Source organism: Miniopterus schreibersii (genome assembly GCF_964146895.1).
Source record: "Miniopterus schreibersii genome assembly, chromosome: 13".
NCBI lineage: Eukaryota > Metazoa > Chordata > Mammalia > Chiroptera > Miniopteridae > Miniopterus > Miniopterus schreibersii.
This window is the reverse complement of record NC_138113.1, coordinates 2,173,516-2,189,712: the sequence shown is the minus strand read 5'-3', so window position 1 is coordinate 2,189,712 and position 16,197 is coordinate 2,173,516. Positions and strand designations below refer to the sequence as shown.

The 16,197-nt window shown below is 51.2% G+C and overlaps 1 protein-coding gene across 5 annotated transcripts in view; it reads left to right on the top strand.

Moving 5' to 3' along the window:
* The window catches only part of MBOAT2 (membrane bound glycerophospholipid O-acyltransferase 2), a 67,706-nt gene that overhangs the window by 35,678 nt on the left and 15,831 nt on the right, over positions 1 to 16,197 (top strand). For 2 of the 5 annotated variants that reach the window (XM_081156500.1, XM_081156498.1), the window contains exon 4: positions 9,628 to 9,723. The exons of the other annotated variants lie outside the window; for them this stretch is intronic. In XM_081156500.1, coding sequence (XP_081012626.1) covers positions 9,628 to 9,723 — 96 coding nt within the window. The remainder of the gene's footprint in view (positions 1 to 9,627; positions 9,724 to 16,197) is intronic. 5 annotated transcript variants of the gene reach the window in all.

The window sequence follows — 16,197 nt, the reverse complement described above, 5'->3', positions numbered from 1 at the left end:
TGTAGGAAAAAAAATGACCTCCTTGCTGCTGGCTTGTTAACCAGCCTTCATTTAGAGCAGCTAGGGAGAGACAGACCATTAATGAGGACATCTGATGACCAGAAAGCCGGCGGGCGTCTCGGCCCAAAGGTTCGACAGCAAGCGAGCCGCGGGTCTCCGGTGCACACTGAGTTGTCGCTGCAACTTAGCGAGGCCCCGGGAGCGGCGGGCCTGCTGTTTTCTCCCGGCTTGGAAATCGACCGTGGGGTGGCCAGGGCGCCTGCCTTCGGAAGCAGGTAACAGACAGCCCGGGGTGCGCTGGGCTGGGCGCCCTTCGCCTTACATATTTTTAAAATCTTCTGTAATACTTTCAACAATAAAGACAGATTTGTAAAAAAACCTTGTAGAGAACCCACATATCAGTGGAACATCGTTTCCTTTCGACACTCGAGAGATTAGAGAACTGTCGCTGAGACGAGGAGGCAAAGCTGTTTCTTAGACACGGGAGCTTGAAAATGTGGAGAAAGCGTAAAGGACTGAAAACAAAATCCAGCCAGGGAGAGTGATAAAAGTTAAGAAACGAGTAACGTGACCTCGGTAAAGGGCGGCAGGCAACTTTAATGATCAGCGAGCGGCTGCTCGGCGCTGCACTTCCATGAACAGCTGACGCTCATTCAGCGCAGGTTTCGTGTTGGATGCACGGTAACTCGGGGTGCGCTCTCCTGGGCTCTCACGGCCCCCCTGTGCTGGGATCCACTCGGAGGGTGACACACTGTCCCCAGTGCGTCCTCAGTGGGCTCAGGGTTCGAAAGTGCGAGTTTGGTGCCGAAGCCCACGCGCCTGGCCAGCGCTTCCAGCCCCGTCCTGCTCTCTGCTGCCCAAGCCGCCTCCTGAGACAGCGGGCGGCCCTGGCTCGGCCCTGCCTCAGGCTCCGTGTGGCTCCCGGGGCTCGGGCCTCGGGCCGGTGACTTTGCCCTGCCCTCCTGTGCACCTGGAGGGAAACCCCTCCCCAGGGGGGCCAGTCCCGGCCGGAAGGACCCAGTGTGTTCTCTCTCTCTCACACACACACACGCCCACGCCACTCTGCCACTTGGTCCTCTGTGTTTGCATGAACTCCTGCCAGCCTTCAGAGCCCTGTCTCTGGGTGACCTCGGGGCTGCAGCCCTCCCCCCGGCCCCCTTCCTGACCGGATGAGTCACCCTCACCTGGCGCGGCTCCTGCAGGGCTCATGTTCCGCTGAGCTCTCCGATTGGCTCGGGGCGGCGGACACGCTGCCATTCAGACCCTGACGCCGGAGTCACCCGCCCGCCTCCCCTTCCTGCTCACCTGCTCAGAGCTGGCCTCGCTGTCCCAGTTACTGTCCTCTCCGGCCTCACTTTCCCCATTTGCCAATTAGGCGTAGTAATAATAATTCCGCATAGGGTTGCAGTGACGATTAAATGAGAGAAACTGTGTTGCATTAAATATAAGGAGCCGCTGGTTGTCACGTGTACCGTTACCTTCTGCGCCGCTGGAAAGGACTGCGGGCCCCGGCTGTGCGAGGACTCCTGACTTCGAGATGCTGGGCGTGAAGATAAGGGCGAACCAGATTCAGTGACACGCAGTCCGCAGAGCCCCGGGCGGAGCGGGGCGAGCGCCGCCTGCGAGTCCGTGAGCTCGGCCAGCTGGCCTCCCGGGGACCTGAGAGGCCAGGGACTGAGCCGCATTCAGTTTCCCGCCCTCAGGCCCGCAGCAGACCTATCGAATGATTAGGTCGTGTGCTTGAGCACAGCCCAGGCGACTCTGCTCACGAGCCGACCGTTTTCCGAAACCCACAGCCAGGGGCAGGCTACGGAGGGTCCCTCCCCCTCCAGGCCCCGGTCCTGAGGGGCCCTGGCCGGCCCAGCGCAGCCCAGCCGTGGCCGGGTCTTCCTGTTCCCACCTCTGCGCTGCAAGCCCAAGGGTGGACCGTGGGAAACTAAACTCGCGTGGCCTTCCTTGCTTTTAAGGCCTTTACAGAATTAATCAAACCACTTTTCTCTTTTTCTACTCACCTAAATCGTTTCCCCCCTGAGTGTAATAGAAGAAAGACCAGTGATCCTCTGTGCGGCGGAGGGAGATCGGGGCCTTTATTCAGATGCAGCCTCGGAAGAGCGTCTGGTCTCCTGCGTGGTGGAGGCCCAGGACCTTTGGGCTGGGGAGTGGTGGGGTGATGTGGAGCTTGTTCCAAACATTTTTCTTCAGAGTCCTGGTTTTGTGTTTTTTTAGAATATGTTTTTATTGACTTCAGAGAGAGGAAGGGGGAGAGAGAGAGAGAGAGAGGGAGGGAGGGAGAGAAACATCAATGAAGAGAGTCATTGATCGGCTGCCTCCTGCATGCCCCCTCCTGGGGATCGATCGGAAACCGGGGCATGTGCCCTGACCGGGAATCGAACCGTGACCTCCTGGTTCATGGGTCGACGCTCAACCACTGAGCCATGCTGGCCAGGCTAGAGTCCTGGTTTTAGTAGCAGCTGGAAGAGGCTGAACGCTTGGTGCTTTTTTTGTGGACAATTGTGTCTCAGTTGCCCACAGATTCTATTATTACATTGTCGGCCAATGTAGTTTTTGATATTATTAAAAATTTCTGTTACTGCGTATTTATCACCAGAATTGGGGACTGTTAATTAGATGATGTTTTGAACTAGAATCCAAGGTTTTAACTCTTTTTTTCCCCCAGTGAAAGGGAAACTTTGTTGAGGCTGCTGGGCCATGGGGTTTGGGCAGGAGGCCGCTCTGCGGGCCTGAGTGGAGGTGGAGGGGCCCTGCTTAACCTTCTTCTCGGGGCGCCGGTTGTTGGTGAGGCTGCACTTCTTGTGGGCATAATACTTGGAGCAGACGGTCTTGTCGCAGTTGTACTTCTGGGTGAGCTCGATGATGCCACCCCGCAGACAAGCGCCAAGTGCACGGGGACTCTGTGTGCATGTTGTAGTCTCAGGGAGCGGCCATCCTCCGGCTGTTTGCTTGCAAAAACCAGACGCTGCTGGTCAGGCGGGATGCCCTCCTCGTTTGGATTTTAGCTCTGACATTCTCAGTGGTGTCACTGGGCTCGACCTCGAGGGTGATAGTCTTGCCAGTCAGGGCCCCGCAAAGATCTGCATCTCTGTGTCCACTGGGGATGCTGCCTGGCCGCCTCGTGGAAGAGAAGGGGAGAGCAGAGGTCTTCCATCTTGACGTAAACTCTAAAAGTCTATAGTTTGAAAGAGAAAAGAATCTTGCATATTACCAACAGCCAAAAACCCAGTTTTCTATGTATATTTGAACCAACTTTGGAAATTTCCTTTGTCACGGACAATTGACTTCATTATGTTCCTGAGCCAGGTGTGGGAGCAAAAGCTGGATTTTGTAAAAAGGCCAAACCATAGCTGGGTGGTGGGTTCATGTCTGTCGTCTGTAAACACAGCGGGAACAGGAAAGAATCGCCTGGCTCCCTGTCTCGGCGTCACTGTTTGCACCTGGTCTAGTGAACACAGCTAAGCTCCTTGCCTTTTTCTCATGAATAAAGCTTCATGAAAGAACAAACACAATCCCTCCCGACTTTTATTATATTTATTGCCCATTGAGATCTCTCTGTTCCTGCTGCGAGGACGCCTGGCCGGAGGGTGGGGCAGATAAGCCAGCAAGCCCTGCCCTCCGGGAACAGCGGAGTGTTCCTGAGGGACCTGCGGTTACCTGCAGGTCGCCGGGAAGGACCTGAGTGTGTCCCGGTCACCAGGCACCTGCATCGGGTGTCTCTGTATCCAGGGAGGGGTCTAACGTGGGCCCTGCAGAGGACAGTGGCTTTCTAAAGCGACTGGGGGCAGAAGGGGGAACTCTGACTCTTGTGTGAAGACAGCATGGATGTCTTTTGCTGGTAAAGAAGGTGGTTTTTAGAAGTATTGTTGAATTCTTCTGTTAGAATAGCAAATATAGAGATGGTTTCCCGTTGACGAAACTCAGTTCACTCTCCCTAGTGAGCTCTGCCAATCTCTTTTTTAAAAAAACCCTCATTCAAGGATATTTTTTCCATTGCTTTTCAGAGAGAGTGGGGGGGGAGAAACATCAATGTGAGAAAGACACATCGATTGGTTGCCTCCTGCACGTGCCCTGACCGGGGCCAGGGATCGAGCCTGCAGCCAAGGTATGTGCCCTTGACCAGAATTGAACCCGGGACCCTTCCGTTTGCAGGCTGACGCTCTAACCACTGAGCCAAACCTGCCAGGGCTGCCAGTCTCTTTTTGCCACCAGGACTTCATAAGGTGTGGATACGTTTCTGACCTTCTAGATCTGTGTTGGAACTTTAGTTTACCTGCCACAGAAACAGTGTTTCCATGCTCGCCTCCGAAACACCGTTTTAATTGATGGAGCTTCTATCAAGGAGTGAAGAGGTGGGGACATTGTCTCCCCCAAAACAGTTAGAAAGCTGGATGAACTTGCCCAAACCCTTTGAGGGCTCTGCAAATGGACCAAAAGGAAGACACCAACTTGAGAAGCACGTATTCCTGAAAAGCTGCCAACTTCTGAGTGAGAACAGTGGGAATCTGTGGTGTTCTTGCCCAGGTTACCCGCTCGCTTCATTCCTTGGCAGAGTAGTTCTGCGAGGGCAGGGCTGGCAACTGCCTTGGTTTGGGGCATTGAGCAGAGAGAGCCTGGAAATGAGGGAGCTGCAAAGGGACTTGAGAAGATCCCTACACAACCCTGGCTGGCTGGAGGCTGCATCCATGGGCAGGGGAGGCCCGGAGGCCTGGGGGAGAGGAAAAGCTGAGGCAGACTTGAAAACTGCTGGGCCATTAAGTGAGCTCTCTGACCCACGCACAGGTACATCGGCAGAGGGCAGAAGCCTTACTGGCTGAAGGTGTTTGACCACAAGCTCTGACTTATCAGGGGCTGACCTCTGAGATAGGCAGACACACGGTGACCCCTAGAGCATTTTTTGTGGAGAAACAGAGCAAGAAAATCAGCCAATCAAAACTGTCTCTAAATGACCCCCAAAACTTCAAAGCAGCTATTATAAATAGGTTCAAAGAATCAGAAGATACGATGACCATGACTCAACAAATAGGGAATATCGGTAGATAAACAGAAACTATTAAAAGAACCAAATGAAAGTCCTAGAGTTGAAGAGTAAATAACCAAAATGAAAAATTGACTAGTGGTTTGGGATGGCTGAAGAAAGAATCAGTAAACTTAAAGATGGGTCAATAGATATTAACAAGTCTGTAGAACAGGTGTAAAACAATATCGAGTTAAAACAAACAGCCTCGGAGACCGTGGGACATCACGTGTACCAACGTACGAGCAGTGGGAGCTCCAGGAGAGGGGTGGAGAGAGGACGGGACAGAAAAGCATTTGAGGAAATAATCGCCGACAGTGTCCCAAATTTGATGAAAAATATTGCTCTCCAGGTCCAAGAAGCTCCACAAACCCCAAGTAGGATAAACAGACAGATTTTCACCAAGATACATTGTAGTCACATTGTTGAAAGACAAAGACAACGAGAACATCGTGAAGATTGGTTGTGGGGCCTGAAGAAAACAGACAAAGCAACTGTTTCTGGCTCGAGCAGCTGGGTGGAGTTTGTTATTTATGAGATGGGAAGGCTGGGGAGAAACAACTTGCTCATCAAGAGTGCTCATTTGGCCAAGTCACGTTTGATACTGTTAGATATTCATATGGCAACGTCAAGTCGGCAGTCAGATGAGTCTGGTGTTCAGTGTAAAAGCTTCAAGTTATATCCCCCATAATGAAATTATCTAGAACAAAAATGTAACTAAAGAAGAGAAGAAGACATAGGTTTAGTGTCCGTCATAACTATTTCCCCCTATGACTCATCACTGTGATGGTATATATTACTAGTCTTCCTATATTGAATCATACTCGCGTTTATCAAATAAATCCTACTTGACTAAGGCCAAGTTTCTTAAATTACTATTGCTTTTAGTGTGCTAAACGTTATTAAGGAATTATTTCAGTTGTCTATTGCAGCATGACAGACCACCCCAAACTTCGTGGCTTAACAACAATTTATTCTTTTTCATGGTTCCGCGTGTTGACTAGACTCAGCTGGACAGTTTTGGCTTAGGGTCTGGGGTGGTGGCTGTTAAATGTTGGCTGGGGCTGCAGTCATTTGCTTTTGACTGCTTGACATCTCAGATGGTTTTCTTGTTTGGAGGGCAGTCGCTGTTGGCTGTTGGCTGGGAGGTCCGCTGGGATTGGTGACTGGAGCACCACGCGTCGCATCTCCACATGGGCGTGGGCTGCTCACACACGGCGGCTGGGCTCAGAGAGCGTGCCAAGGATAAACGTTACAAGAAACCCGGTGGGAAGCTGCAAGACTCCTTATGACCAGGCCTTGAAGTTTCTGGAAATCATTTCCGTTGTATTGTATTCATAAACCAGTCCAGAAGCAAAGGGCGGAGAATTATATTCCAACTCTTGATGTACAGAGCTACATGCGCAGCAGGGAGGGTTGTTATTGGAAGCAGTCTGTTCTCCGTTCCCCCCAATTTACATTCATCCCCCACAATTTACATTACATGTACTCACTTTTCTCCCAAGATCCCTAAAGTCTTACCTCTTTATGACATTGAGCTCCAGATCTCTAACTTGTGATCTAAGTCAGGTCTAGTATGAATGAGGCTTCTTGTGTGTGGTTCCTGAAGTACAAGTCTTCTCTGTCTGAGGACCAGGAAACTAAAGAGGCAAGTTTTTGGTCCCTCATGTACCCAGTATACAATGGAGGAACAGTTGTAGGAACTGTAGTAGCCACTTCTGTTAAAACAGGAGGGGAAAGCAAGTCACTTAGCAATTTCTGGCCCATAGCAATTGTGAAATCCAGACAGACACCTGTTACTGTTTCCTTGATTGGGCCCCAGGCCTAGTCCCTGCAAGTGGTTCTCTGTGGCTCTCGGTTCCACACCCTGAACTGTCCTTCCTTTTTCTTAAGAAATGGCCAGATTTTGCAGTTGAGTAGCTTTCTTAGCTGCTACACACCTGTAGATTGTTGGGGACCTAAAGATCTCTTTTCATGTTGAACTGTCTCTCCCTTTCAGTCTAATTTTGTACAACCCCCTTAAAAACTATGTGGGCTTCCTGTGTATCTGATTATAAGTGTCATGCAGCCCAGTCGGGCGTGGCTCAGCAGTTGAGCATCGACCTAGGATCCAGGCGATCGGGGTTTGATTCCCGGTCAGGGCACAGGCCCGGGTTGTGGGCTCGATCCCTAGTCGGGGCGTGCAGGAGGCAGCCGATCAATGACTCTCTCATCATTGATGTTTCTGTCTCTCTCTCTCTCTCCCCCTCTCTTTTCCTCTCTCTGAAATCAATAAAGATATATTGAAAAAATAATAATAAAGGCCATGCATTAGACAGAAGCTGCACCCACAAATCTCTTGGACAGTCTCCTTTTATTTTGTTCTGAAAGGGCTGTGGGACAACACCCATAATATTCTTACAAACATTCTTGTCTAAGAGGCAGGCCCTTAAGATTCTTAGAAATTCTTTTTTTAATCTGAGAGGTTCTAGAAAGGTGTGCCCTTAAATCTTTCTGAGGTGTCATCGGAGAGTACCCCTGACTTCATATTTACTTTGATTACTTCAAGAATATTTTGCTGACTGGGAAGATGTCCTGAGCCTTTTCGGTTTTTTTCTCAATTTAAGCTCAAAGACCTGAACACCTTTCTTTTTTAGTTCATCTCTCTCTAGCCATACTTTGTCATAGGCATGTAAAAGAAACCGGTTGGCACTTTATTAGGTATACGTCCTGTTTTCCCTATTAGGACAAGCAACAGTGTTACCCAGTTTCTGCCACTATGTCGCATGGGTTGCCTTCTCGCTAGCCTCCAGTTACAGTTTCCGCACTGCCCTTCAAGTCTTCGCTAACCATGTCCTGCAGGCCTCTCTGCTCCCACCTGCTACTCTGTCCTAAAGCCAGGGCTGTTTCAGGCTTTCATTTTGATAGCACCCTATTTTCACTGATTTCTCTTCTGATTATGTCACTACACCAATAGTGACCTGGAACAGATGGGTACATTGTTTTGCTTATGATTTTGTGGGTCCGGAATTTAGGGAAAGCTCAACCGCGCAGATACCTCTTCTTCACCTGGCATCAGCTTCCTCACACTTATGACTTGACCCTGCTCGGCGCCTCCCTGTCTCGCTCACTCCTTCCCTCCTTCTTCCTTGTCCCATCCTCCAGAGCCTGTACGTGTGGTGGCCTCAGGATAGTCACACTTTCCTGACAACCAGCTTCCAAAAGGCAGGGAGTAGAAACTGCCAGGCTAACTATGGGCTATGCCTGGGAGTAGCAACGTGTTACTGCTGCTATAATCTACTGGTCAGTGCAGGTCGAGGGCCAGCCTGGGTTCAGGGTGGGAAAGGAAATGGACTTCCTCTCGGTGGGCGAGCCGGTCAGGTTGTGGGAGAGCCTATGAACTGGGAGATATTGCTGCAGCCACCTTTGGAAAGTGCAATCGGCCACATGACTTAAAGAAATTATTTTCAGTTTGGTTTGTCAATACCGTGTGAGTATGCGTATGTGCTGTTTCATCAGATGTGCCTGTCAGGAATATGTTAACTTTGGAGAACATTTGCATCAGGAAGCTTTCCTCCCTTTCCTTTGCTCAGGAGTGTTCAAACAGATCAAATTACCGATTTGTCTAACGTTTGAAAGGGCTCTTTCATAAAACCACCTGAATTGCCTTCGTGAAAAGTTTAAGATTTTAACTTAGCAAAACATATTGTTTTTTTCTATTGATTTCTTCTATTTATATATGTGTGTGTGTGTGTGTGTGTGTGTGTGTTTAGAAAGTCCTTCCCCCATTGGAGCACATTTGAATATTTGTCCACAGCTTCTATGTGTTTTGGTTTTGTATTGGATATAATTCTCTAATCTGCCTAGAATTGTGCACATGCAGGTCCAGCACCCTTTCCCCACCCAGGTCGTGAACTACTTGGGTGACCCCCCATCCATCCATCCGTCCGTCCGTCCATCCATCCCGCTAACTGGCCTTGCGGCCTGCCCTTTACGTGGTGTCCTATGTCCTAGGATCTGCTTCTCGGTCTGTGTTCTCCTCTGTTGCCATGTAAATTCTTCCCCCGTACTATGTTCTTAGTTATTGTGACTCGCTTCCAAGCATTTTAAGACTGTGAAAGTCACTGCCTTTTCATGCCTCAATGCAATGGCACAGCTGATGCACACAAAGGATGTGTGCTTGTAGACTGGTGAGGACAAGTTTAAAAAGTCCTATTAAGGGTTTGTTTAATGTACCTGTCAGCTGGATATTTCTGGCTAAATTTTGGTTTCCGGAAAGAAGGAGGAATTAATAGAACAAATACCAGTACTCGCAGTTTTATGCTTTTGTGAGCGTGACTTTCAGGTCCGGAATTGGGTGCACGGAGGCCTTCCAGAAGGAAAAAGTGAACGAAGGCAGCAGGCGAATGCTCTCACCGCTGACCACGGTGCAGGATTCCAGTAAACAAGCGGGAACTAGGAAAGAGTTTCCATCATTTATGGAAGAAAGCCATTGTGGAGCAGACCCAGTAATACTGAGGTTTCCAGCCATGTCACATAGTCTGATAAGTTACTTAAATGTATTCTTTAACAAAATGAACCTTTTATTTTCACTAATCCAGCTTATTTTTGTTTTCCAGATATTGTTTTGTGTTTGCTTTGGGATACCTCATAGTGTGCCAAATTACTAGAGTCTATATCTTTGATTATGGACAATATTCTGCTGATTTTTCAGGGTAAGATGAAAACTTTGATTTAGTAGCCTGTTGTGGTTTTTTTTTTGTTTTTCTTTTTCTTTTCTTTCTATTCTAACATGTTGGTTAAAGGACAAAATACAGTTGCATTTAGTAGTTCAAATGAAAAGCTGTTACTAAACATTGTGGTTGAAAAGCCCTTTATGAATTTAGAAATTTTCTTCTTGTAAAGTTGTCTTTTATAGAGTTATATAATCATAAGATAACCTGTCCTTTTATGTTGACTTAAAATATTTTAAATACGTAGCATTTAAACTTGTCCTGTGGCATCCTGACGTTAGGAGCGTTTCCCGGTCCTGGTCGAAGTTCCTGCGGCCGCACAGCCTGCAGACCCGCCCCCGCGAGCCTGGTCCCCGCTCCCCTTTCTCGCCCTCCGTCTCCGAGTGCCTTTCGCACGGCCACGCGCAGCTTCTGCGGCAGCTCTGAGCACCTGTTCTTGCCTCTTAGCACCCACGGGCTTTGCTTGGGGCAGAGGTCCTGGGGTGAGCTGCATCTGTCTGAATCTCCTGGAGAACGCCCTTGAGCGTGGATATTGCTTCTTGGCATCTCACGTTCATGAAATGTTCTGCTTGCTTCTATCCCGTATCCAGCCGAGCGGTGGAAATATACTCTGGCTTGTGTTCCCTCAAAGGGGCTTCGGTCTCTCTGCGGCTCTCTCTGCCTGTAGCAGAACGGACCGAGTGCCCGTTAGGAGATAAGGGCGGGCCGAGTCCCTAAGAACTAACTTGCTCACGGTCTTTATAAGGGGCACCGGCTAACGACTCGGCACGCGGTGGGGGAGTTGAAGACCAACCCCTGTGTTCTCTCTGCCCAGCCCGGCCGCTCTCTCTGGAAGGAGATACAGGAGACCTGCTTTTAAGTCAGTCCTGAGTCATCTGAACGGGGTAGACAGTGACCAGAAAATCCAATTTAAGGACAACTAATGTGGAAAAAAATGAGACAAATCAAATCATGGGATCTATGAAAATAATTGTTTGACAGTAGAAATGGACCAAAGATGTGGAGCTTGGAGAGAAACCACTGCTGCGAAACAAGGGAATCGTAGGAGATGAAGTTCCCTTTTTCCTTAATGAGATTAAAATGGATTTTACTTTTATTAAACAGTTTAAAAATAAACCTGCATTCAAAAGAACACAGCCAAGCCAAAGCAAAACTGATTAAATACAGTAAGAAAACGAGGCGGTCCAATTAGCAGTATGTTGAGTGGGATTGAAATACACCTGGAGTCTGGAAACGGAGGCCAGACGCTGGTGGGCGAGCTCCCAGATGACGGGTCTCGTGGAGAAAGTGGGCCTGTGCGCAGGACCCATAAGTACCTTGGGCCACCGTGAACTTGAAGAAGAGACCCAGGTCACATGTCATCGCACTGAAATGAAAGGAGGAACTAGTTGTGTATGTTCAGAAGAATCAGAATCATGTAGAAAATTCCATTTTCCTGAGAACAGTGGCCGAACTGGTCTTGCTCAGAGTGGCATTACGCAGACACTTTCTGAATCAGTACTTACACTTCAGTAAAGAAGAAAGTAGAAGCTACGGAGAGAAAACTGGGGGAAAACCGAGCAATGCGGGCAAAGCTGTACCGCCCCAGGGGTAAATTCACTGCTTTGAATACTTGCATTTTGATAAATAAGAACTGAATTAAGCATTTGATATAAGGTAGAAACAAAAGGGATGTTCTCCACTAATGCAGCGTATGCATGTTGATAATAGAAATTAACAATGTTGTGAAATCACGACTTTCCAAATTGACGTCGGAGTCCTAGGACTGCAGGCGAGCGAACCCCGGGGGCGCCAAGCGGCCCAGGGTCCAGCTGCCCATCTTTCCTTTAAGTCGGCAATAATCAGTGAGAAAATATAATAGGAAAAGGGTCCTAGTTCCCGCAGCCATAAAGACTGAAATACCTAGAAATATATGTGGAAAGGAAGGCTCGGGGCCTCTGTGCAGAAAACTATAAAACTACTATAGGACACAGGAGAGGGCTCACTGGGGAAATGGTAGCGAATCACTGTCCTAAGGACGGCGGTCGGCGATGCCTCTCAGGTCCACCCGTCGCTGGGGCTCGGAGGGAGAGGAGGCCCCCCGAGCGCTTGAGGGTAGCAGGGTCAGCGCAGGACCCAGAGTTGGTAAAGCAGCAGCCGTGTAGACACGTGGGACCGACAGACAGGCCCCGGAGGCCAGGGCCAGCAGTAAACGGACAGAGCAGAAACGGCAGGACTGGGGGTCAGTGGGGAGCCCCCTCTGGATTATTCAGTACGTAGTATTGAGACAGAAGATGAAGGGGAAATGCTTCCCTCCTCCGTGGATAAGTGATGTGCAGGTGGAAGCGAGAACACATTTCTCGGCATGAAGACAGGTAATGAGTTCTGACTGGAGACCGCTGATGTTTGTAATGCCACAGGGGCGGCTTAACGGATCCACCAAAAAGGTACATGTGACGTAATTTTCCGTTCAGATCAAGAACACAGGGTGTCCCAGAATAATGTATTCACAGTACCATTATTAATTCCAGTGGGTTAAATCTGAAGGGAAAGAATCATCAGTTGAGCCATCAGCTGTTAAAGAGGGTGTACATTTTGGGGGACGCCCTGTGTATTTCAGGCTGAGCAGATAGCCTCCGGCGCTCAGTAACTCGGGTTCCTGGTGACTCCCGTGGGTCCAGTCGGCTGAGATCCACTGGGCATTCTCTGTGCCGTGGCCCGGTGCCAAGTGATTTCATAGGTGACCGTGTTTCCCGGCATAGAGGGACAGGGCATTTGGCCTACAGGTGCGATGGCCACGTTCCCTCCTCTTAGAAGCCATGTTAAGCTGGGAGTCTGGGTTTAGGCAACTCTGGGCCCTGTGACGGGAACCCTAGGAGCCCCTCGCTGCTGCACCATCCTCTCCCCCCGGGCCCAGCAGCTCTGCTGCAAGTAGGCTTGATGTAAATTATTAAGCCGCTGAGCCCTAGTGTCCCATTTATCCTGTGCCAGCCTGTGGGAGTCTCCTGACACCTTGACCTACCTTTGGTACGAGGGAACATTCTGGTTACTGCTGTCAAAGTAGTTCAGGCTGCCAGGAGCAAACGGGCGTGGTTACCGGTCGCTTCCCACCCACCCGAGCCCTCTCCCTCTCCCTGACCTCGCGCCCAGTCGCAGAGCCCTGTGCTGTAATGACTTTTATCAGAGACCTGCACCGATTCTTAAGGCTCTAGAAAGGGGGCAGCTGTCCCTCAGAGCCCTCAGCGGAGCGCGCCCCACCCGGCCCCCCGCCTGCCTCCCCCTTCCCTCTTCAGCCTCCCGAGGCTCAGGGGACAGAACTGCACTCACCCCTGGGACTTTCGCCCTTTGCCCGCCCTGGCCGCTCCTCCTGGCCACCCCGCCCGGCTGTGTCTGCATTTCCGAGCCTCGTGGGCCTTACAGGCCCAGGTGAAATGACCGCTGTTTGAGGTGTCCCGCCTCTGCCTCTCTGCACGTTTCTTCACATCACTCCTTTGGCTTGTCACACCCTTAATTACTCACCTTCCCGTTTATCTCCTGTTTAGAGGGAAAGCCTCTCAGCACCCCTCACGCTGCTCTTTTATTTGACCCACGCAGTGGCATTATTGCCCCATTTTGTAGATAACTTGGGAGGGGACGTTGGACAGCTTCCCGGTCTTGCCCAGTTGATAAGCAGTGAGGTCAGGATCTAAGCTGAGCTTTCTGACGAGCCTTCAGCTGCCTTTTCTCCCATCTCCACCCGCTGTCTGATAGGCGGGCCTTTTAACCACCCCAACCCTGGATGCCTGGTCCTTTCCCTGCTCCCGCCGCCTCCCTCTCGGTCAGCTCCGGTCAGGTGCTCTGGTCAGAAACCTGGGTGGCATCTCCTCTCAAACCCTGCAGTGAGTCCTGTCAAATCACCATCGACTCCTGTTGGCTTGACCTTCAGAAGGTAGCTGGACTGCACTTGCCACCCCCGGTGCTGTCCCCAGGCCCTCCTGCCTGCACCTCCCCACCCCTGGCTCCACATTTCTCTGCCCGAAACCCACGAGAAACATCAACGTGAGCGAGAAACATGGATTGGTTGCCTTCTGTACGTGCCCCAACCGGGGATTGAACACACAACCCGGGCATGTGCCCTGACCGGGAATCGAACCGGCAACCTTTCGGTGCCCTGGACGACCCCCAACCAGCCCCGGCTGGGCCCAAGTATTTATTTTGAACAGTTAGAGCCATAGTTTCCACTTTCCTAGTGCAGTGCCCATGGGAGAAACACCTGTGCTTCCACTGAAAGACAGCGGTGCCGCCACCTGGAAGGTGCGGGGCTCCACCCGCAGCCCTGGCCTCGCCCGGAGGAGTCCTGGAGCCGCCTGCCTCCTCTCCCTCCGCCCTCTGCGGCCTGCACCCTAGGGAAGCGGGGGGTCTTTCTGAGTCACATAAGCTCATCTCAGACTTTCTGGGAAGCGGTGGACTGTTGGAGGCAAAGTCAGCAGGAGTTAAAACGTCAGTAAAGGTGTGAATGAGGTGGTTGGGCGGTCGCTCTGACTGTCGCCGGAGCAGGAAAAGGCACCGCAGTTAATCTTATGCTGGGGCCGTTCTCACTTAGAAGGGTGTTCTCTGCGCACCGGGCGGAGATGTGTCCTGACTCCCCCATTGCTGCCCCGTCCCCTGGTGACGCCCACGCCTGCGCTGGCTCATCTGTCCCCCTCTGCTTTCCTTTTCGGGGCTGTCATTCATCTGCTCGCCCCTTGCTGAACTGCAGTGCTGCTTTACTTGTGTCCATAACTTACTCCTCCGCGTCCCTCCCTAGCTGCCCCGGCCACACCCTGTGACAGTTAGGACCAGAGGCAGTGGAACTGTGCTAATTCAAAATCAAAGGGAGCCCGGCCAGCGCGGCTCAGCGGTTGAGCATCGACCTAGGATCCAGGAGATCGAGGTTCGATTCCCAGTCAGGGCACAGGCCCGGGTTTCGGGCTCAGTCCCCAGCAGGGGGCGCTCAGGAGGCAGCCGTCAATGACTCATCATTGATGTTTCTCTCCCTCTCCCTTCTCTCTCTGAAATCAATAAAGATACATTTAAAACAAAAAACAAAACAAAACAAAGGGCGTGTTCAGGGCTAACGATCACCAGTAAAGGAAACGGAAAGATGGTGAGACGTTTCTGCAAAGCAGTCAGCGCCTTGAGCCCGTGTGTACGCCGGGCCCTGGAGCGCAGAGCTAAGCACGGCCGGCTCCCGCTGTTAACTAGCCCGTGCCTTCTGCGGCCTCCGAGAAGCAGACGCGTGATTACGGAGCAGTGTGGTGGGTGCGTTCACGCAGAGCAGAGAACACACGGGCAGGAGGAATAATAGATTTTTAAAAAATATATATCTTTTATTGATTTCAGGGAGAGGGAGAGAGAGAGAGAAACATCAATGATGAGAGTCATTGATCGGCTGCCTCCTGCACGCCCCTGACGGGATCGAGCCCGCAACCCGGGCCTGTGCCCCGACCGGGAATCGAACCAGTGACCTCATGGTTCCTGGGATGACGCTTAACCACTGAGCCACACTGGCCGGGCTCATTATGTTTTAAGGTGACATGGGAATTAGAATTCAGAACCGAGGGGTATTTTGTAATTCATCCCTGAACTGAACTGTGAACAGAATTAGGCAGAGTGAGAAAACGAGTGTCCCCCCAGGGAAATGGAACCTGCGGGACAGTGTGTAACCCTCAGAGGCTCGTAGAATCCCTGGCACAGCTCACCCGCAGCGGGCACCTGGGTGGGGGGGGAGTCACTCCATGGGGGGGGCGGGAGAACCGCCGGGAGCCTGGAGGAGTCTCCTCCCTCCCGTAGGTTCGGCCTCGGCGCCACCATCGCCGGACAGTTTCGGGAGACCTGGCCTTTTAGGTGAAGAGGGATGAGCTGTGAGTCCTCAGGGGTCCAGGTCTGGGCATCTAATGGCCAGTGGAAGGAGCATTTATTTTTTTTTAATCTTTTTAAATTCTCACCCACGGATATGCTGTTATTGATTTGAGAGAGAGAGACATTGGTGGGAGAGAGAAACGTCATCGGTTGCCTCCCGCAGGCACCCGGCCCGGGGATCTAATCCCCAACCTCGGTGTGTGCCCTGCCCGGGAATCGGGGCGGACGGGTCGATGCTCCAACCAACGGAGCCGCCCGGCCAGGGCCAGTGGAGGGAACGTTTGAAACGAGCTCTTGGCGTTGCCGACGCTGTGAGAAGCCGTCTCCTTTCTTTACGTGTTTAAGGGCCGGTGGACCTTTGGTCCTGTCCAAAACGTCCGCACTTAGGAGACGCCTGGGTTCAGACGGCCCATAACGTTTATTCTACTTTTGGTCTCCAGGATTAATACATAAAAAAAATCCCATCATGTTTTATTGGCCCCACAGTGGCGTTGTGGCTGCATCGCCAGCGAGAACCCTCCTTGCCTCCCGCGCCTGGCTACTCAGGGCTCAAGGCCTTGGGTGGACGGGTCAGCGTGGACCGCAGGCTTCATGGAC